This window comes from Oncorhynchus kisutch, linkage group LG1 (assembly GCF_002021735.2).
Source record: "Oncorhynchus kisutch isolate 150728-3 linkage group LG1, Okis_V2, whole genome shotgun sequence".
Lineage (NCBI taxonomy): Eukaryota > Metazoa > Chordata > Actinopteri > Salmoniformes > Salmonidae > Oncorhynchus > Oncorhynchus kisutch.
The window spans coordinates 52,086,680-52,108,156 of record NC_034174.2 but is presented as its reverse complement, the minus strand read 5'-3'; the positions used below and the strand labels follow the sequence as shown (position 1 = coordinate 52,108,156).

The 21,477-nt window shown below is 41.8% G+C and overlaps 1 protein-coding gene and 1 pseudogene across 2 annotated transcripts; both read right to left on the bottom strand.

Annotated features, from left to right (window-relative positions):
• Positions 1 to 1,556: 1,556 nt before the first annotated feature.
• LOC109891517 (casein kinase II subunit alpha-like) lies at positions 1,557 to 16,155 on the bottom strand. 2 transcript variants are annotated; one of them, XM_020484075.2, is made up of 13 exons: positions 15,993 to 16,155; positions 12,287 to 12,561; positions 11,984 to 12,095; positions 11,748 to 11,849; positions 11,605 to 11,655; positions 10,654 to 10,713; positions 10,255 to 10,338; positions 9,882 to 9,992; positions 9,573 to 9,674; positions 9,195 to 9,295; positions 7,256 to 7,404; positions 5,900 to 5,989; positions 1,557 to 4,431 (listed from the first exon to the last, which is right to left on the bottom strand). In XM_020484075.2, the coding sequence occupies exons 1-13, from the start codon at positions 16,125 to 16,127 to the stop codon at positions 4,313 to 4,315; spliced, it is 1,491 nt and encodes a 496-aa protein (XP_020339664.2). In that variant the 5' UTR covers positions 16,128 to 16,155; the 3' UTR covers positions 1,557 to 4,312. The 2 variants fall into 2 exon arrangements, with proteins under 2 accessions (XP_020339664.2, XP_020339669.1); XM_020484080.2 differs by having other exon boundaries at positions 12,427 to 12,561; positions 15,993 to 16,079.
• On the bottom strand, positions 11,103 to 11,198 carry LOC116376307 (uncharacterized; annotated as a pseudogene).
• Positions 16,156 to 21,477: the final 5,322 nt, after the last annotated feature.

Here is a 21,477-nt window from a genome sequence, read left to right as displayed (position 1 = left end):
CAGTTGACAGTGCATGTCAGATCAAAACCAAGCCATGAGGTCGAAGGAATTTCCACCGAGCTCAGACAGGATTGTGTCGAGGCACAGATCTGGGCATGTATACCAACAAACTTCTGCAGCTTTGAAGGTTCCCAAGAACACAGCGGCCTCAATCATTCTTTAATGGAAGACATTTGGAACCACCAAGGCTCTTCCTAGAGCTGGCCACCCAGCCAAACTGAGAAAGCAGGGAAGAAGGGCCTTGGTCAGAGAGGTGACCAAGAACCCAATGGTCACTCTGACAGAGCTCTAGAGTCTCTCTGTGGAGATGGGAGAACCTACCAGAAGGACAACCATCTCTGCAGCACCCCACCAATCAGGCCTTTATGGTAGAGTGACCAGACGGAAGCCACTCCTCCGTAAAAGGCACATGACAGCCCACTTGGAGTTTGACGAAATGCATTTAAAGTACTGACCAAGAAAAACAAGATTCTCTGGTCTGATGAAACCAAGATCGAAATCTTCGGCCTGAATGCCAAGCGTCACATCTGGAGGAAACCTAGCACCATCCCTATGGTGAAGCATGGTGGTGGCAGCATCATCATCATGCTGTGGGGATGTTTTTCCACCGGCAGGGACTGGGAGACTTGTCAAGATTGAGGGAAAGATGAATGGAGCAAAGCACAGAGAGATCCTTGATGAAAACCTGCTCTAGAGCGCTCAAGACCTGACTGGGGCGAAGGTTCACCTTCCAACAGGACAACACTAAAGCACACAGCCAAGACAACACAGGAGTGGCTTCTGTACAAGTCTCTGAATGTCCTTGAGTGGCCCAGACAGAGCCCAGACTTTAAATGTATGTAGTTCTATCCTTGAGCTGTTCTCGTCTATATGTTCTGTATTATGTCATCCTGTATTGTTTCATGTTTTATTGTGGACCCCAGGAAGAGTAGCTGCTGCTTTTGCAACAGCTAATGGGGATCCTAATAAAACACCAAAATACTCAAACATCTCTGGAGACCTGAAAACAGCAGTACAGCGATGCTCCCCATCCAACCTGACAGCGCTTGAGAGGATCTGGAGAGAAGAATGGGAGAAACTCCGCAAATACAGGTGTGCCAAGCTTGTAGCGTCATACCCAAGAAGACCCGAGGCTGTAATCACTGCCAAAGGTGCTTCAACAAAGTACTGAGTAAAAGGACAGATTACTTATGTAAATGTGAGATTTAAAAAATATTATAAATGTGTAACTGTTTCTAAAAACCTGTTTATGCTTTGTCATTATGGAGTATTGTGTGTAGATTGATAATAAAAACTATTTAATACAATTTAGAATAAGGTTGTAACAAAATGTGGGAAAAGGCAAGGAGTCTGAATACTTTCCAAATGCACTGTAAGTGACCTCTCAAAAGAATACTATAAAGGAAAGTAATGTTAATAAAACCTTACAAATCAGGAGACACTGAAAAAAAAACATCTATACAGTCAGATTTACTTGATAAATAAAACACATGTTTATTTACACAAATATTTTCAAAGGACATACAAATATATACAGTGATGTAAGGACTCAAATGTTGATGTATGCATGTATTTTTCATATAGAGATATCAAATGAAGAAAAAAAAGGATGCATATGTACAGCAGGGTCCATCCTTACACAAGATGAACATTTATGGCACTAAAACGCAGAGAAAATGTTCAATACATCTTCCAGTATCTACAGTGGAAAGAAAGTATGTGAACCCTTTGGAATTATCTGGATTTCTGCATAGATTGGTCTTCAAATTTGATCTGATCTTCATCTGAGTCACAACAATAGACAAACAGTGTGCTTAAACTAATAACACAAAATATTGTATTTTTCTTGTCTATAATTGAATACATAATTTAAACAATCACAGTGTAGGTTGGAATGTGAACCACTAGGCCAATGACTCCTCAAAAACTAAATGAAGTCAGGAGTCAGCTAACCTGGAGTCCACTCAATGAGACGAGATTGGAGATGTTGGTTAGAGCTGCCTTGCCCTGTAAAAAAAACCTCACACTCAAATTTTAGTTTGCTATACTCACAAGAAGCATTGCCTGATGTGAACCATGCCCTGAACAAGAGAGATCTCAGAAGACCTAAGATTAAGAATTGTTGACTTGAATAAAGCTGGAAAGGGTTACAAAAGTATCTCTAAAAGCCTTGATGTTCATCACTCCACGGTAAGACAAATTGTCTATAAAATGGAGAAAGTTCAGCACTGTTGCTACTCTCCATCCTGCAAAGATGACTGCAAGAGCACAGCTCAGAATGCTCAATGAGGTTAAGAAGAATCCTACAATGTCAGCTAAAGACTTACAGAAATCTCTGGAACATGCTAACATCTCTGTTGACGAGTCTACGATACGTAAAACACTAAACAAGAATGGTGTTCATGGGAGGACACTTTTTTGCAAAAGTGCACCTGGATTTTCTACAGCGCTACTAGAAAAATATTCTGTGGACAGAAGAAACTACAGTTGAGTTGTTTGGAAGGAACACACAACACTGTGTGGAGAAAAAAGGCACAGCCCACCAACATCAAAACCTCATCCCAACTGTAAAGTATGGTGGAGGGAGCATCATGGTTTGCGGCTGCCTCAGCACACTGTCCAGGCCCTATCATCGACGGGAAAATGAATTCAAGTTTTTCAAGACATTTTGCAGGAGAATGTAAGGCTATCTGTCCGCCAATTGAAGCTCAACAGAAGTTGGGTGATGCAACAGGACAACAACCCAAAACACAGAATGGCTTCAACAGAAGAAAATACACCTTCTGGAGTGGCCCAGTCAGAGTCCTGACCTCAACCCGATTGATATGCTGTGGCATGATCTCAAGAAAGCAATTCACACCAGATATCCCAAGAATATTGCTGAACTGAAACAGTTTTGTAAAGAGGTGGTCCAAAATTCCTCCTGACCGATGTGCAAGTCTGATGCACAACTACAGAAAGCATTTGGTTGAGGTTAATGCTGCCAAAGGAGGATCAACCAGTTATTAAATCCAAGGGTTCACATACTTTTCCCACCCTGCACTGTGAATGTTCACACGGTGTGCTCAATAAAGACATGAAAACTTACAATTGTTTGTGCGTTATTAGTTTAAGCAGACTGTGTATTGTTGTGACCAAGATGAAGATCAGATTTTATCACCAATTTATGCAGAAATCCGGGTATTTCCAAAGGGTTCACATACTTATTCTTGCCACCATAAGTGTTAGCCAAACAGGTGATCAATCCAAGAAACATATCCCCGAAACAAACTAAATACAAAAAGAAAACCACTCTCCTCAGGTACCAACAGCAGATAAATACCAACACATTTCAAGCCAACTTAACCAGGACTCTGGTGCCTTCATATTCAGTTGTGATCTTATATCTAACACCATCCATATTTTCTCCACATATAACTAACTCTCCCCGAGAAAACAAATAGGTTTAGTCAGTCTCCTCTTTCTCAAGCGATTGAGTGAACATAGTTTTTCAAGGAACTGCAAAGCAGCATGTTTGAGAGAAACTTTTCAAAATAACAGAACGGGTAGTTTTGCCTGGCTTTCGAAGGGATCGAATGACAATACTGCCATCAAACCATTGCCACAGTAAATTAAACCCATCCAGCACACCACAGCATTTCAGTAAAAAAAGAAGGAAAACTGTCAGGGAATCCTTACATCAAAAACTAGGTATCCAGTACAGTAGAAAGGCAAGGCTGAAGTGTCATTAGGATACGTTGAGTGAGGCAGCTTCAGTGTTTCAACTCACCACTGGAGCACAGAGCAGCACCAAACACTTCCAAATAATATCGGGAAGTCTTTCATAATGGTGGTATAGAGTAGTAGACTGGACTAAATATGGGAATTGCTTAAGGTGTGCTCGCCAGCACTCGTTTGACAAGGTTGCATTAGTAAACTGCAGACTGCTCCTTTTGGTCTAAATGCTAATGTCTCTTTCCTGTTACCTTCCGATGAACTACTTGTCAGTAATGTACAAAAACAAAATGTGTTCGGGGGGAGAAACCCCATCACCCTTGGATTCGTGACTCATTCTCAGATTGTGGACATAGCCACACACACAGCCATCAAGATTAAATAAATACCTGCATGTGTCGATTACACAGAACATTCATTTCATGTCTGGTTAACTCAAGTTCATTCAAGGAGAAACAAATAAACATTGTTCAGGCGAGATAGCCTTCAGAGGTTGGCATTCCTGGATCTCAGGGCAGTCGGACTGACTGAGTAAGTACAGATGTTGGTGCGTGCCTGCATGAGTGGCACCCATAGGTTTGCTCTCCTGGGGGTGCCATCACTGGGGGGCAGTAATGGAGGCGGGCACAGGGGTGCTCAGGGCGTTGGTGGCAGCAGAGAGAACGGGCGAGCCGGTGAGGGTGCCCAGGGCAGTAGCAGCTGGCAAGGCAGATATACCTTGAGAGGGAAAAGGGTGGGGGGGGGATTTAGCTTAACCACCGTACACCTCAGAGATAACCACGGGGTTACTTAGAAAACACTCTCCCAAGGGAGTTCTGATGATGCAGTGAGCTACAGTATAACCAGACCTGCCAACCTGGTCCAACTTTAGACATGCGTGGCAAATTGGAGATTTGTGTGCTTAGACAAACATTATGGATCACACACTGGTTCAGTTCAGTCCTCTAAAAAGGTATGTACAAAACATAAATAAAAGATTCATACTGATAAGTACAGAACATAAAATAAATATATGTTTTGTGTAATTAGCACAGATTGTATGTTTATTCTACTACATGCAGTGTATAATGGAGTTAATGTTTTTCTTAGCACACGCCCCCAAGTTTAGTCTCTATAGTAGAGGAACGCTTGTCACCTCTCAAACAGGGCCAGCTCACAAGTATGGGATTTTTAGACACGGTTCCTAATAAACACTAAAAGATAAATCATTTTGAAATGATAAAAACAAATGATCGTGTCCACACAAAACTTAAGTAGGCTACCGCAAAGGGAATCTGCCCGCTGTTTTCTAGAAGAGCCCGGTGTTTCAGCCTACACTAAGGAACCGATTGTGTTTCTTTGCAGCGCATACATGATTTCAGATTTTCAAACTTGATCAAATCTAGTGCAAAGGCACTTTAGAAGCATTGCTTCTATAGCTAATACCGAACGCTCATTCATTCTTCTAAACTCCCAACTCCCATTTAATGCCAAGAAGTTAGATTTATTATTTTATTATACTTTTTGTGACGTGGATTTGTCCATTTGTTTACGTACAGCTGACAGTCGGCGAACTCAGCATCACAACAAACAGGAGGACGTCCAATAATAGCTACGTACAAAAATGATGTATTCATCTCCATGTCCGTTGACACAAACTTCGTACATGTCCGTGTGTTGCAGCTCAAGAATCGGAATGTTAGATTCACTCAGTTGATTTAGTTTTTATTATTGAAATGTAAAAAATATATATATATATATTTGAAATCAGGCTGTATTTATTTCTGTGTACTTTTAACTCGGATCTCGTACATGGACAGAGAATTGCGTAGTTGGTACGCAAAATGCGTGCATGTTGGCAGGTCTGTATAACCAATGAGTTACATAAGAAAGATGACAAGGGATGCACTGGCATATGGTGAGTTTAGCTCTTATGAAATGTATTGGATTGAATTACAGTATGTCAATTATGACAATGTGGTAACCCTTGATAGAAGATTGTCCAATTTGTGTGGACCAATATAGCCGCTTAATTCAATCTTAACACAGACCAAGTCGGCTGCTTGATTTGGTTTCATTTCCAAACTTGGCCTCCCGCAGACAAAACATCCTCCTTAACACTGAGTGATGGGAGTCTCGGGGAGTTCAGATGAGGATGCATGGGTGGGAGGGTTAGGATGATTAGGGTGTGTGTGTTTGCACTCACCAGTGACCGTGTTGGCTGTGCTTACAGCTGTATTTCCGCCGGCAGGGTTAGCCGACCCCGGCATGCGACCCTGGTCTTTGACAACAGTATCTTTGTGGACAAAAGAACTCATATTAAAAACACTGAACAACCTCTAGTCTCGAGTCCCTAGTCACTGCAAGTAGATGGTCATAAGGAACTGCAGATAACCAGTGAACTGGGTCGTGTTCATTACACACAAAATGAAGGAAAGCAGAGTAAACCGAGGCGGCGCTACCTGAACGTTTCCAACAAGACACGCTTGTTTTTGTTTGCAGTTGTAAAACGTTTTGCTAGTGTGCCCTAATGAACAAAACCCTGATTAGAACAAACTAAATAATCTTCTTATAGCATGACATACAGCCTACGAATGACAAACATCCTGCACCTTCATTACATGAAAATAACATACCTTTTAGCTGTGAGTTGCATTCAACAGAGACATTTGGTTGAGATGCCAAGTAACCACCCCAGTCATAACAAGCCTTTGATTTGTGTCAAAATACATTTGCGGGGCAGAAAAACCCCAGTTAATATTCAGGTAACTGACTAAATCAAGGAAACACCAACAAAGTGTCTTAGAGTGTGGGGCCACCACGAGCCAGAACAGCTTCAATGCTCCTTGGTGTAGATTCTACAAGTGTCTGGTACTCTATTGGTGGGATGTGACAACACTCCTCCATGGATAAATTCAATCATTTGGTGTTTTGTTGATGGAAAAAGCTGTCTCAGGCACCGCTCCAGAATCTCCCATAAGTGTTCAATTGGGTTGAGATCTGATGACAGACAGCATATGGTTTACATCGTTTTCATGTTCCTCAAACCATTCAGTGACCACTCGTGCCCTGTGGAAGGGGGCATGGCCATGGTAGCCAAAATAATGGCCTGTCCAGCATTTTCACACATGACCCAAAGCATGATAGGATGTTAACTGCTTAATTAACTCAGGAACCACACCCACTTTCAATATACTTTGTAACCCTCATTTACTTAAGTGTTTCCATTATTTTGTCAGTTACCTGTAGGTCCATTGTCAATTTTACATAATTTTCTATTGAGTTTTAGGCATTCAATTGTGCCCTAGAGTTTTCTAAACCAAACCATTTCCACCCTACTCTGAAAACTAAATCCACAGAGGGCCAAAAAAAACAAAAAAACATCTGCAGTATTTTGCACACGCCTGCGATAAACCCACAGGTCCCTTCCAATCGCATCAATATGGGACCATGGTCTAATTAACCATACCCCTAACCTTACATTTTCTTCTAACGATATAGACAATTTTGACTTTGCAGTTCGGCTAAATGTACTGGCAACTGGATCCCTCCTCGCACTTACAGTAGTAAGGGTGAGCCATGGCCTCGTGTGCGGTCAGCCGGGCCTGATGGTCATAGCGCAGCAGCTTGTCCAGGAAGTCCAGGGCCTCGGGGCTGACCAGGTGCTGGTTCTCACTGTGGACGAAGCGCTCCCACCGCTTACGAGAGTGTCTGGAAGGGGAGAGCAGGTTAGCAGCAGTGCAAAGAAAATACACAAAAAAACCTATGCACAGCAAGGTCTAGATTCAGGTGTTTTTTAAGGCAGGAACAACTAATATCCCTTTCAAACTAAGACGAAACCCTTTAGCGAGGGGGGGGGGGGGGGGGGCTTTTTCCAGCAACAAAGCCTGTACTTTTATTTTTCCTCGCCAACCGACCTAGTCATGATTGCTGCAATGTGTTTAAAAGCCTCACCAACCCCTCTGTATAAAAGTCCCCTTTCATCTTACCGTCTTTGGCATGCATTAAATCATGTTCTATTGTTGTTGTCCGACATCAAACTTGTTCTTGCCATTATGAAAAATGTTAAACACAAAAATGGCAGTAATGCTGAAGCGGCATTGGCGCACACTACACTGACAGGCATGTATCACATTGTTGCGCACCGAAACTCCAAGTTATCCAATCGTTCTAATACATTTGAAGCGATACCTGCGTGTGGTCAACTATATGATCATTTCAGCACTGTTTTGACTGGGACAGCGTCAATGTCAGGTGTTTGTTTTCGCTGAATCTGTTTGGATATTTGGTTACAATTAGGCTGGAGAAATGTTAGCTAGGTTGAGTTGAGTGCTGCTCGTGATCATTTTTAGTCTAGTTGGCTGTATTAGCACTAATCAGAACATGTTGCTAGCAAGTTATGTAGCTTAACATGTTTATTATTTTGCTATTCACTCACACAGTAGCCTACTCCCAACCAAAAGCTTGTGACTTGCCTGATAATCAAGCAATGTGATTTTGATTCACATAATATTTTTGTAAATTTGGTTAATTGGTCCCTGGCTGGGCAAATGAATACGTGGAGGTGGTAGCTCATCTAGTCATCCATCACTGATCAGAAACATTTAGCATGCAACAATGAAGCCTAAAATCAAGTGTAGGCCGATTGTGTCGCTCGATCGGGTACAGGCAACTCCAAAAGCCTGCAGAGGTTGTGAAATATGAACACGAGACTCACATGCTTTTCAAAATATAGTTTGCTTTTATTTTTTTAATCACTCCTTAACAACACAGTGAGGATAGGAAAAAATGAAACCTGGATCAAAAGTGACTTTCAAATTACACAGAGGTTCATTCAGGACCGATTTGGATTTTAGTTACAATGATCAGAAAGAGCAGATTAAGGTTTCTCAAGCACATACAAATTCTCAAAAAGGTGTTGGCTTGGGCTCCCTTTAAAAATATCACAATTTTTTTTATATGACCACAGTTCAACACGATCCCGTATTTTATTGTTATATTCCATTCTATTCTTACTATAAAATATATGAGTGTTGACTTATCAGGGCAGGGGAATGTGGGTGTGTATTGTCTGCTTTAACCAACAAAATAAACTGGTGATTTAATTTGCATGGTGCTGCCATGTAGCCTTTAGGCTGCACAGACCAGTAACAATTCAAATCCAAATATACTATTCTTTTAAAAACACATTTTATTCGTCTTAACTAATGAATAATGACCTGCCTAAACTAATTCATTTATTTTTGATGGTGTATATTCATTGGACTTATTAAAATAGACGCCCCACCCACATCTGCACACTCGTCACCGGGATGCGCACAACGGGTAGAAAAAAAACGGGTAGAAAAAAATTCTCAGGCGAGAATATAAAAATATAAAAATAATGGGCCTGCTTGCATTTCTTTTTTACAGGCAACATACCGTAAACCCTATGAGAAAGGAGTATAAGTTTACAAACCCAGTGTAAAAAAAACACACACTAGTGAAGACAGACAACGTACCTCCCCAGAATGTCATTGAACCGAGGCTCCAGCTCAATGTTGTACTTGTCGATGTAGTCATACAGTTCTTCCGTTCCCAACACCTTGGCTATTCTTACCAACTACAAAGTCAGAAACAACACCAGGTAATTCATCTCACCTGGGGCGTATCCAGTGACGTGAAACGCTCTGAACATTGCAGATAGAAATTAAATGAATAGAGCAGACAGGATTCCCTATTGTCCCCAACAGAATCATATCTGTTCTACACAGTCTATTTCTATCTGTTTGTTCTGTAACCTTACACCCTCCTGAACAGGCCCATGGTTATGTTCTTCACTGGTAATGAGTGTGACCTTTGAGACATGGTGGACAAAGTATCGGAGAGTGTGTTTTTACCTGGTCATAGTTGTCGTGGCCGTGGAAGAAAGGCTCCTTCCTGAAGATCATGCTGGCCAACATGCAGCCCAAGCTCCACATGTCCAGACTGTAGTCATACATCTGGACGAAGACAGTGGGGGAAAAAAAAGAGAAAAAAAGTGAAGATATTTTGTTTTCACATTGCCCTGTAACTATGGTGGATGAGTAACCAGCACAGCTCAGTATTGTGAAAAGGTTATCTATATGCATATATATGGGATGTACACAACACCAAATAATATAGACTGAGCTGGTCACACAATTCATAACAGTAGCAGGAAAACATACCTGATAGTCGACTAGAAGCTCGGGTCCTTTGAAGTAGCGAGAAGCCACTCGGACGTTGTACTCCTGTCCCGGGTGGTAGAACTCAGCCAGACCCCAGTCAATAAGGCGCAACTGGAAGAATACACAAAACAGAGGCAAGTCAATACTGAGAGAAATACAACAGGGTTGTGCTCATTAGGGCACCAAACAGAGTGAAACTGGGAGAGACTACTTGGACTTTGGGGTATTGTATTGAGGATTGTCGTGGTACAATATCCAATTTCTATTTAAACTAACCTACATATTGTAGTCACATTCAATGGATGACAAAGGTCTTGACTAGGGCGAATCAGGCAGTTATTGTGTCTCTGCCGCATTTGTTGTAAACACTCACCTTTCGGTGTTCGTGATCAATCATCACGTTGTGGGGTTTCACATCCCTGTGCATGATTCCCATGCTGTGGCAGTAGTCCAGGGCCTGCGCACAGAGCCAAGAGCCAAAATGGCCTCTGGTTAGCAACGATGAGGCTGGGGATTTACTCAACACAGTAATGCAATAAAGGCAGAAATTACAAAACAGATGTTGTCTACCCATCTTGGTGCACAAACATGTTGATGGGAAAGAGCTGGTATGTAACAATTGGACAAAGACAAACAAGGGGCCTATACTCTAAGCACCTGAATGTTCTTGTTTTGAGAGGGGGAAATGCTGACTCATGTCTGGCAAAGCCTCTGGGCTTCTTACTCAAATTAATGGGATAGTTCACCCAAATTACAACATTACGAGACTAACCTTGAGGATTTCGAACATGTAGAACCGGATGTCATAGTCTGTCAGGGTCTGGTATAATTGCTGCAAGTAAAAACAGATGCAGTGAATCAATACAGTGATTTAACTACACCCTGAACATTACATGCAGGTAGATAATGGACCTAGTGGGCCAGTAACCGAAAGGTTGCTAAATCGAATCCCCGAGCTGACAAGGTAAAAATCTGTCGTTTTGCCCCTGAACAAGGCAGTTAACCCACCGTTCCTAGGCTGTCATTGTAAATAAGAATTTGTTCTAAACTGGCTTGCCTAGTGAAATAAAAAAATTAAATTACACGCGTATAGGTCTTTGCAACCTGAACACATTATCCAATACAAAGAATTCACATATTCAAATCAAAAGCTATCAACTTGGGCATCTGACTGGTAACATTTAAGTCTATTATTAAGTAATTCAACACCAAAGTTGCTCATAGTGTACCAGCGACTGAGAATAGAACCAGAAGACAAGAAACATCCTGGCACTGAAGACATAGCATTGCACCTTTTTGTGCCTCAACACACACACACACACACACACACACACACACACACACACACACACACACACACACACACACACACAGGAGACTGGGGAAACAGCATGCATGCCAAGAACGAAGGTTTCACAGGGCTTTGTTTCAGAATAGAGATGTTGTACACGGTTAAGAATCAGGGTGGTATTCATTAAGTACCAAACGGAAGAAAACAGACTAAAACGGAGAGGGACTACCTGGGGTGTAATCATTAGTCCAAACAGTTGAAAATTAGAGTTTACTGGATGAATTCAGGTAGTTCCCTCCCCGTTTAGTTTGCTTCCATTTGGATCCTAGTGAATACACCCCAGAACTTGTCCAATAAGAATTTTCCGTTGCAAAACATTTTGCTGTGATGTGCATAAGACTCAGGTGTAAAAAAACAGATGCTCTGGCTTACCTTGAAGTCAGTGTTGTTGACATGTTCAAAGACCAAGGCGGGTGTCCGAGACTGAAAGAAGAGAAAGGGTTGTTGCATCAAAGTCATGGCATGCTCTAAAAGAACAACAGCGTTTTCACATCTTTCCCGCCATTCCTACTCACCACTGGGTCTTTGACGATGTCTTTGAGGGAGATGATGTTAGGGCCCCCGCGGAGGTTCTCCAGGATCTTAATTTCACGCTTGATTTTCTTCTTCTTGACGGGCTATGAACACAAATAAAGACCAATTGTATTGATTGGTGATTTTAATTCAATATGAATCCAATGCGAGTCTGCATCGAATGGCAATCTATGAATCTATGATCTGAATGATGTTGATTTCTCATCGTGGCCCTTACCTTGAGTATTTTCACCACAACCTTCTCGTTGTTGGTGATGTTGATTGCTTCAAACACTTCACTGTACTTCCCGCGTCCAAGCTTCCGCACCAACTGGAAGTCATCTTGATTTCTGCGGGAATAATTGTTTTGTCAATTACACCATTCAAGGTAATTAAAATTAAACTGCAAATGACAGAAAGGGAGCAGACCTTGATCTGGCCTTGAGATTTAACATGAAATGAAGAGAAATAGTCATTTCAGACTTCTCATAATAGTTTAGCAAGCACCAATGTCGCTGTGACTTGAGAGACTGGTATGTACCCCCATTCCACCACATGGGACTCGTAGTCCCAGTACTCCCTGGGCCGGTGTGTGTTGACATCTGTGTACACACGGGCCCGACTCTGCACGGGTCCTGGCATGTCCAACAGCTTGGCAGAGGAGGGGGAGGGGCCACTTACTGCAGAGAAGGACGAGGAGGGAAGAGGGAGAGGAGGGAAGGTGGGGTGGGGCCTCTTCGTGACAGGGCAGGGGGTAAGGGGGGTGGGGGGCTTTGGCTGTAAGCAAGGGAAGCCACCAGGGGAACCTCTGGACAGCTGAGACAACAGGGGGGGGGGGGGGAGAGGGGACAAAATAAAACAATGTCAGTTATATTCGTGGACCTCTATAGCTCAGTTGGTAGCGCATGGCTCTTGCAACGCCAGGATAGTGGGTTTGATTCCTGGGACCACCCATGCGTAAAATGTATGCAAGCATGAATGTAAGTCTCTTTGGATAAAAGCATCTGCTAAATGGCATATATTATTATTATTTATCTTATTTGAGACCATCACCAAGGCCAGATCAAATAAGCATAATTTACATGTGAAGAAAAAAAAACTTCCCGAAGAACTGATGGCCAGTGCAGACAATCAAAGTTTCGACAGGTGTGTGTAAAATCTATTTGATGCACAGTTACATTTACAACACTGCATTTGTTTACCATAAGTCTAAAAAAAAGTGAAGAAGAAGCTAGAAGGCTATGGATTGTTACATACAAAATTCCAGGCCTGACTACCAGTAGGTTGTTTTTAAAGTGGGTCACTGCACCACCGCCAAAGTATTGACACAATGTTAAATTACTAAGGCTGGCGGGGATAAGCTATATGACTACTGACTTAGTGGCGCAACAGTCTAAGGCACTGCATCTCAGTGCTAGAGGCCTCACTACAGACCCCGGTTTGATTCCAGGCTGTATCACAACTGGCTGTGAATGGAAGTCCCATAGGGCGGCACACAATTGGCCCAGCGTCGTCCCGGTTAGGGTTTCACTGGGGTAGGCAGTCATTGAAAATAAGAATTTGTTCTTAACTGACTTGCCTAGTTAAATTAATTCATGCAGATAAAACCCGGGAATGGATTTAGCATGAATGAATTTAACTAGGCAAGTCAGTTAAGAACAAGTTCTTATTTACAATGACGGCCTACCCCATGCCTATATCCAAACAGTTGAATAAAAAAATATGGTAAAAGATCATTTATTTTAACTTTATTTAACTAGGCAAGTCAGTTAAGAAGAAATTCTTATTTTCAATGACGGCCTAGGAACAGTAGGTTAGGTTAACTGCCTTGTTCAGGGGCAGAACGACAGATTTTCCATCTTGTCAGCTTGAGGATTCGAACTTGCAACCTTTCAGTTACTAGTCCAACACTCTAACCACTAGGCTACCTGCCACCCTGCAGGATAATGGACCTATATATTTTTTAATAAGAGCATCTTTGAGAACAAACAATCAACAAAGGAAATGCTGCACAGGAAGAATTAAAAAGTCCAAGAATGATGCATTCAGGAGTATTTTTGTCATGGCATGAATTTGTTATAATGTTTGATCAATTCAGATTGCATAAGTCATAGCAAAATGTGTAGAATTGCAGGAAATTTGCTTTAAAACTGAAATATGTTGTCACTGCGGCCAACACGAGACCTCAAATGTTTGGTCGCCCAACCGCACCAATGGCCATGCCATGCCCAGCACCGATGCCCCATTTTTGTCCAAAAAAACCTCTGCATCTCTTACATCCCATGATCATGAATATGTTTGATGGAATTCCTCATTAACGCTACAACTTATTTTTTAAGACAAATAATATAGCATTTGGCTTTTTATTCTATTTTTAACTGAAAAAAATGCCTTTTGTTGAGCAAAAAGTTCATAATACTCATACAGGCATGTATTGCTAAATTAAGATATCCATCCATATTTCTTGCCAATAGACCAATTTCATCTGTAATATTGTCAGTCAAGCCTTCGCTTATCTTTGCTAGCAATGGACAAACAGTCATAACTGTGGTGCCTGTCATAGATCGTGGTTCCTGTCATAGATATCCTCACTTGAGCCAACTTAACAAAGCAGTCAATGCATTTGTGGTTCAACGGTTTTACCCGGAGGCTCCTTTTACCTAGCTTTGAGATATTTGCCTGGTACATGAGCCTACACCTAGCTCTTACACCTCAGATTACACTAGGTTTTAAGAACTGAAGTACCATCTTCTGGGATAGGCAAGAATATAAGATCTGCAACATTCATTGCACAATACTCTCACTGACTAGTGTTCATAATGTTACAACTTGTCAGCTATGTAGGACAAGGATCTCAGCTAGCTGCAGTAACTTCAATTTGTCCTCATGTCATTACAACAGAGCACATTTTGTTCTGCCAGGAGCTGGATGTGAACCACCAAACTTCTGCACCATCAACACATGGATCTTAAAGGCAACCGTTATAGCCAACAGATTAACGCGGGTGTCCACTACTAAGCACTTGGCACAGTACCTCACCTAGCCCTGCTAGCTTCACCCAGAGTGTCTCCTTATGTGGGTGTTAGCAAGCCAACAGCATGCTAGATAGTGCTAGGGATCAAAAGTCAATCCAGTAGGGTCTGGAAGCCATAAATGAGCTTCGATTGGTCAATCGCCCCCTGATATGGCAGAGTATTTGCCCAACGTTCAGCTTTCCAACTTTAGTCCCGGCCTGTTCACGCTCCCGTGACAAATACAATTTGATATTCAATTTAAACTGAATGGCTTCTGTTGTTTCATCGCCCCCAACAGGCTAGTCAGTCACTCCATGAGCGACAGTTGGCTTTAGATCGCAGGGAAGGTGTGATATCACCAATGTACTCCAGCAACCAGTCGCGTTTCACACCCATCCCATTTGACCCCTTCCTACACCTCCGCACACCAGCAGCCGGGCAGAGCCCAACTGTAGATCCGGGTCACCGCACCATTTGGGTGTGAATGTGAAAAATCACCTGGAGTACATCACACCTTCCCTGAGGTCTAAAATCAACTGTTGCTCAATAAGCGATGGGGAGAGAACCAGTTACCACTATGTGAGCAACAGTTGCCTTTAGAATTCAGGGACGGTGTGATATTAATAGAGTGTATTCATTTCGCGGATTACGTTGCAAAACGTTAAACGAAAACCTGAGTTTCTATTGGACAAATTCTGTTTGGTTCAGAGTAAACATGCCGCATGCGAGTTTCACATCCACTACATATCATAATATGATGAAGTTACACTAGCTAGTTTTATTTGAAAAAATGTGGCTATTATTAGTCCCCTTCTGTAATGGATGCAATCTCTTGGGGAAAAGTGGTGTTGCTGCCCTCTGGCTAAAATAGTTAACTAATGCCATGTTTGATAAGAAACGCGTCTCGTTGTATTGAGGAATAACAAAAGTGTGTTAGCCCAGTGCCCCAGATTTCAAGTAGAGGTACGAAAGTTCGCTAACGTTAATTGGCAAAAGTTTGCGAAATCAACGTGTCAGCTGTAAATTGTTATCCAATTAGATAGATACCGGTAGTCTCTCTATCCCACCATCAACCTCTCGCCCCAACTTACATGCGTAACGTTAGTAGGTAGCTAACTAGTCACCGGGTCCCACTGCTGGCTTGGCTAGCTAAATCGGTTAGCATGTCTAACTGACTGCTTATTTCATAAAATAATTTAAACCAGAGGACAAACTTCCATTGTATATAGCTACCTCTTTGATCAAATATGGGATCCAAGTGAAGGCAGGTTCGCTTTCTTTCCTCTCGCCGGTGTACTTCTGTATGATTTCTGCTGTCTCAGAGACAATATGGCGGACTACCGCGAAGGGTGTAATTGCAGACAGCATTTCGGGGCGTTTTCTGATAGGGGCGTTTCTTGATATCAAGTTCTACCCATTAATGGGTATAAGGCCATTTTTTTGGTATTTAAAAAAAAAAATCTACGAATAAATCTGGACAAGGCTAGCCAGTGTGAGAGAGGGCTTGACAATGTGCTTGGGATGGAAATGGAGAAAACGTTGGAGAAGCAACAGCTGTGCCAGAATGCAAACTATATATGGCCCTAAGTTCTAAAGCCATGGAGGTGGAGGATGAGGGTAGAGGACCTGAATGGTGTGCAGTGGAACTATTGTACATAGGGAGAAGAGAGCTCATGTTACTGAAAGCAGTGGCACGTCTCGTAAAGAAAGCATAAAGAGGGCCAAGGTATGAAGCAAGAGTAATAATGTGTTTGGGTGGAAAATGGTGATGGTGTTTGATGAGGAGTGGAAAGTGGTGATGGTGTTTGATGAGACCACAGGGTGTAAATGAGGCCCTATCTGACTAACCAATGGCTTAGAGAATGATAGGTGAAGTCAAACTAGCCCGGTTGATTGGAAAATATAGATTGCTCATATGTTATGGTAGTCAGACTCAGCAAGGGAAGATTATGCAAATTGAAGAACTTAATGGGAAGAAGATTAAAAGCATGTCTCTGGTGCTAGGTTTAGGGGAGTCATCACTGGGGCCTAAATATCTATGTCCATAGATGATATTAAAGAAAATGTGGAAGGAGGAAGAGTGATTGAAGCCTAAAGTACGATCAGTAGGAAAGAGGGTCAAAGAAGTGGAAGCGTGTCGGTGCTGCTGAGGTTTGAGAAGGTTTTGTCTGGAAAAGTACAGATGGGATTCCTTAGTTTCGATGTCAGAGAATTTGTCCCATTCCCGCTGCAGTGTTTTGAATGCCAAATAATGGAATATGTAGTTGTTCAGTGTAAAGGAAAGAAAAAATGTGCCAAGTGTGGAGGGGAACATGACTATGGTGAATGTGGGAGAAATGGGAAGGTTAAGTGTTGTAAATGTGGGGGGGGGGGGACATAGTGCAGCATTTGGTGGATACCAGGTGCAGAGAGAGGCTCAACGATATACCCTGAACAAAACAATAAATGCAACATGTGAAGTGTTGGTCCCATGTTTCATGAGCTGAAATATAAATTCCTGGAACCAGTGGCGATCTGTCATTCAGGGCAGGTGGGGCAGAACCCCACCTGTTTTGACTCCCACCTTTTAAGCTTTAAAAAATAAAAATAATTAAAGGGTTGGTAATGTTCTCTAGTTGCACTGTGATTGGCTCAGTGTTCTGCCACTCATGGGTACACTACGTCACCACAAAATCTACTGGGAAAGCTCGAAAATTCAAGCCATTACATTAGAGGTGTCCATCCAATAATGATCAAGGTCATTGGCCACTGATAAAATAACGTCAAATCATGTTATATCTACGGTAGCTTTGATTGGACTGTACATGTCAACATCATACTTTCAAAATCTTAGCTAGCAAGCTAGCAGTCATCATCATCATGAATCAACTTGACTATCTACTGGCAAATCCATTTAAATCCTTGTCATATGAAGATAAATTATAGATAAAACGTATCGGTGCTCATCGGCCATTGGACATAAACATTACACAACAAGTTGGAAATCGCGAATTCAACAATGGGTGGTTTGGAAGGAATTAGTGGCTAACTGCAAGCATTGCAAAGCAATCACTAGCCTGCTATTTGGTGGAGTGTGTGTGGTCCAAGTCAGGGTTGAAGGGTCTCTTTTCCAAGCTTGGCCATGCTGTCAATCCAGCATGATTTCTGCCACATTCAAAACAACTGGAAACTCGGAACTGGGAAATCTCAGACTTCAGTGAGTTCAAGACAACTGGAAACTCTGGAAAAAAAACAAGCTCCGACTGGCAAAATACGTTTTGAACGGTCATCAAGTTTGGTGTTCCAAGTCGGGAACTCGGGCCTCTTTCTAGAGCTCCGACCTGTAGATCACTGACGTCATGATTCAACCTTGTTTTTTTCCAAGTTCCCATTCGTTTTGAAAGCACCATAAATCCAGAGAATGCCAGACTTTGACAAAATTTGCCCACGAAGGACTGCTGCACCACCTTCCTGTTCAAGTGAGTCCAAAAATGTATTGTATGCTGATGCATAAAGGATGTAATATGCCAGGGAGATGTGTATACTGTAGCTAAGAAAGTAATAGTAAGTGTATGTTGTATAGTAAGCTGTTAGTAGCCCATGTGCATGACCCTAAGAATTTGGTCCCTTTTCCTCTCATAACTTAGCCTACTGTTCTGACTTGGTGGTGCACATGTAGCCTGTAGCCTGTTTTAGAGAAATATCATCATTGAATATTTTAAGAGCTTATATGCCCCTTTTATTTATCCTACGGTTCTGACTTAGTGTACAGGGAGAATACTTTATGAATGGCCCATGTTCTGAATTCTGTCGCTGTACAGTTTAAAAGTGCTGAACAAATAATCAGTGGTGTAAAGTACTTAAGTAAAAAATACTTTAAAGTACTACTTAAGTAGTTTTTTTGGTTATCTTTACTTTACTTTATTTCTATTTTTGACTACTTTTACTTTTACTTCACTACATTCCTAAAGAAAATATTGTACTTTTTACTCCAAACATTTTCCCTGACAACCAATAGTCCTTGTTACATTTTGAATGCTTAGCAGGACAGGAAAATAGTAAAATTCACACACTTATCAAGAGAACACGTGGTCATCCCTACTGCCTCTGTTGGCGGACTCACTAAGCACAAATGCATCTTTTGTAAATAATCTCTGAGTGTTGGAGTGTCCCCCTGGCTATCCATACATTTAAAAAAACAAAAAAATGGTGCCATCTGCTTTGCTTAAGATAAGGAATGAAGGGATTTATACTTTTACTTTTGATACTTAAGTATATTTTAGCAATTACATTTACCTTTGATACTTAAGTTAAAACCAAATACTTTGACTTTTACTGAAGTAGTATTTTACTGGCTGACTTTTACTTGACTAACTTTCTATTAAGGTATCTATACTTTTACTCAAGTATGACAATTGGGTACACTTTTCCACCACTGCAAATAATTATTTGACTACGCCCGTCCTAGCTCGCTCATTAATGTCTTCATCTAAATTGCCTCTATCATGGCATAAGGCGAGACCCAGATGCAGACACAGGAGGCAGATGGTTTGAGTCTTACAATGTTTATTAATCCAAAAGGAGTAGTCAAGAGAATGGTCGTGGACAGGCAAAAGGTCAAAACCAGATCAGAGTCCAGGAAGTACAGAGTGGCAGACAGGCGGGTACAGAGTCCAGAAATAGGCAAGGGTCATACCCGGGAGGACTAGAAAAAAGAGAATAACAAAAAACAGGGGAACGGGAAAACCGCTGGTTGACTTGGAAAAACATACAAGACGAACTGGCAGAGAGAGACCGGAAACACAGGGATAAATACACTTGGGAAAATCAGCGACACCTGGAGGGGGTGGAGACAATCACAAGGACATGTGAAACAGATCAGGGTGTGATAGCGTCTCTTAAGCCATAGTTTGTACATCTCAATTGTCAGTAGAAACCACATTTGTTTTAGCAAGTCAGCCATATCAGCAGTTTTTTTTAAAGGTGGTAAATGAGGCTGAATTAACTGTTTCACTGCCAGACAAGGCTCTGCTGATAGCCAGGTGTAGCAGTGGTAAGGTGTTGGGACAGCTTTATATAGGCAGATTGTAGGCAGCATTTGTCATAGTTATAGTTATAGTGCAATTGATCTATTGTTTAGCTTTGTGATATGTAGTGGCTTTGCTGGCATGCATCCCCAAAAATGTTTGGGGTTTGCCCCACTAAGATTTACAATGCTGAAATCGTCACTGTTCCATACACACAAAAAGCTTATTTCTCTCAAATGTTGTGCACAAATTTGTTTACATCCTTGTTCGTGACCATTTCTCCTTTGCCAAGATAATCCATCCTCCTGACATATGTGGCATATCAAGAAGATGATTAAACAGCATAATCATTACACAGGTGCACTTTGTGCTGGGGACAATAGAAGGCCACTTTAAAATATCCAGTTTTGTCATAACACATTGCTACAGATGTCTCAAGTTTTGAGGGAGCGTGCAATTGCTTGTCCACCAGAGCTGTTGCCAGAGAATTTAATGTTCTACCATAAACTGCTTCCAACGTCATTTTAGAGAAGTTTGCAGTATGTCCAACCGGCCTCACAACCGCAGACCACCACTCAGTCCACGTGAGGAGTAATTTCTGTCTGTAATAAAGCACTTTTGTGGGGCAAAACTTATTCTGATTGGCTGGGCCTGGCTGCCAAGTGGGTGGGCCTATGCCCTCCAAGGCCCACCCATGGTTGCACCCCTGCCCAGTCATGTGAAATTCGTAGATTAGGGCCTAATGAATTGATTTCAATGAACTGATTTCCTTCTATGAACTGTAACTCAGTAAAATCTTTGAAATTGTTGCATGTTGCGTTTCATTTTGTTCAGTATAGAATCAGTCATGATGTATCATATGCAGAGGCTGTAAGATAGATTGGTGGAACTACAGTGCGGACTGATGGAGCTTCCATGGCTTTTCCTGTACTAAGTGGACCTGGTGCTTCTGCTGATTCTGGCATGGTTTCGAGACTTGTTCGGGAATCTGGCGACCATGAATGTGCTATGTTAAAGGACCCTGATAGTCAATAAAGTTAACTTCATAGCTTTCATTGGTAAGGTTATCAACATGACTCGGGTTGTGGTAGGCAGAAGTGCCAGGTTGAAGGTGATAGTGGATATGGCAAAACAGTTATTGGGGGGAACAGATGTTACTGTCAATGGTTGTTGACATGCTGAATAATCCTACGGGTGGATTGTTTCAGCATGAACAAGATAAAGTTTAATGGATTGGGGGGCTTGGGAGTTTTTATGGGGGGGTGGGGGTAGAAGTTAGTAGGGATTTATTTTATTTCTTTTCTTTTCTTAGTACTATAGAATTAGGCAGATATTGATCGCACACTCCAGCATAATAGGTGGCAGCATGCACCTTCAAAGTGATATCATAGAAGACAAAAAAGACAGAAGAAAGCTGCTGTCATTAGATTTTGACAATGTCAGTAAGTTCTTCCACATAAGCAACTTCTATGTCTTTGCTACTTCAAAAATGTGTTCAATTAGACACATCATTATTTATTTAAAGGCAACATAATCTGATAGCTAGATACTGATCGGAGCTCCGGTATCAATCGTTGATAAACAAACAATCCAATTTGACTCTGTGTGGCGGCGGTTTGGCACGGCTGCGCGGTGACTAGGTCAGAGATGGTAGGAGATAGTGATGGAGAAGAGTGAAGCAAGTATGGAGCATAGTGGTACAAATAAAAGGG

Coding starts and splice junctions, on each gene's coding strand:
- LOC109891517 (XM_020484075.2), bottom strand. CDS start 16,127: ATGCTGTCTGCAATTACACCCTTCGCGGTAGTCCGCCATATTGTCTCT. Junction 12,096..12,286: donor TCCCATGTGGTGGAATGGGG/GTACATACCAGT, acceptor TTATTCCCGCAG/AAATCAAGATGACTTCCAGT. Junction 10,714..11,604: donor TCAACAACACTGACTTCAAG/GTAAGCCAGAGC, acceptor TTTTACTTGCAG/CAATTATACCAGACCCTGAC.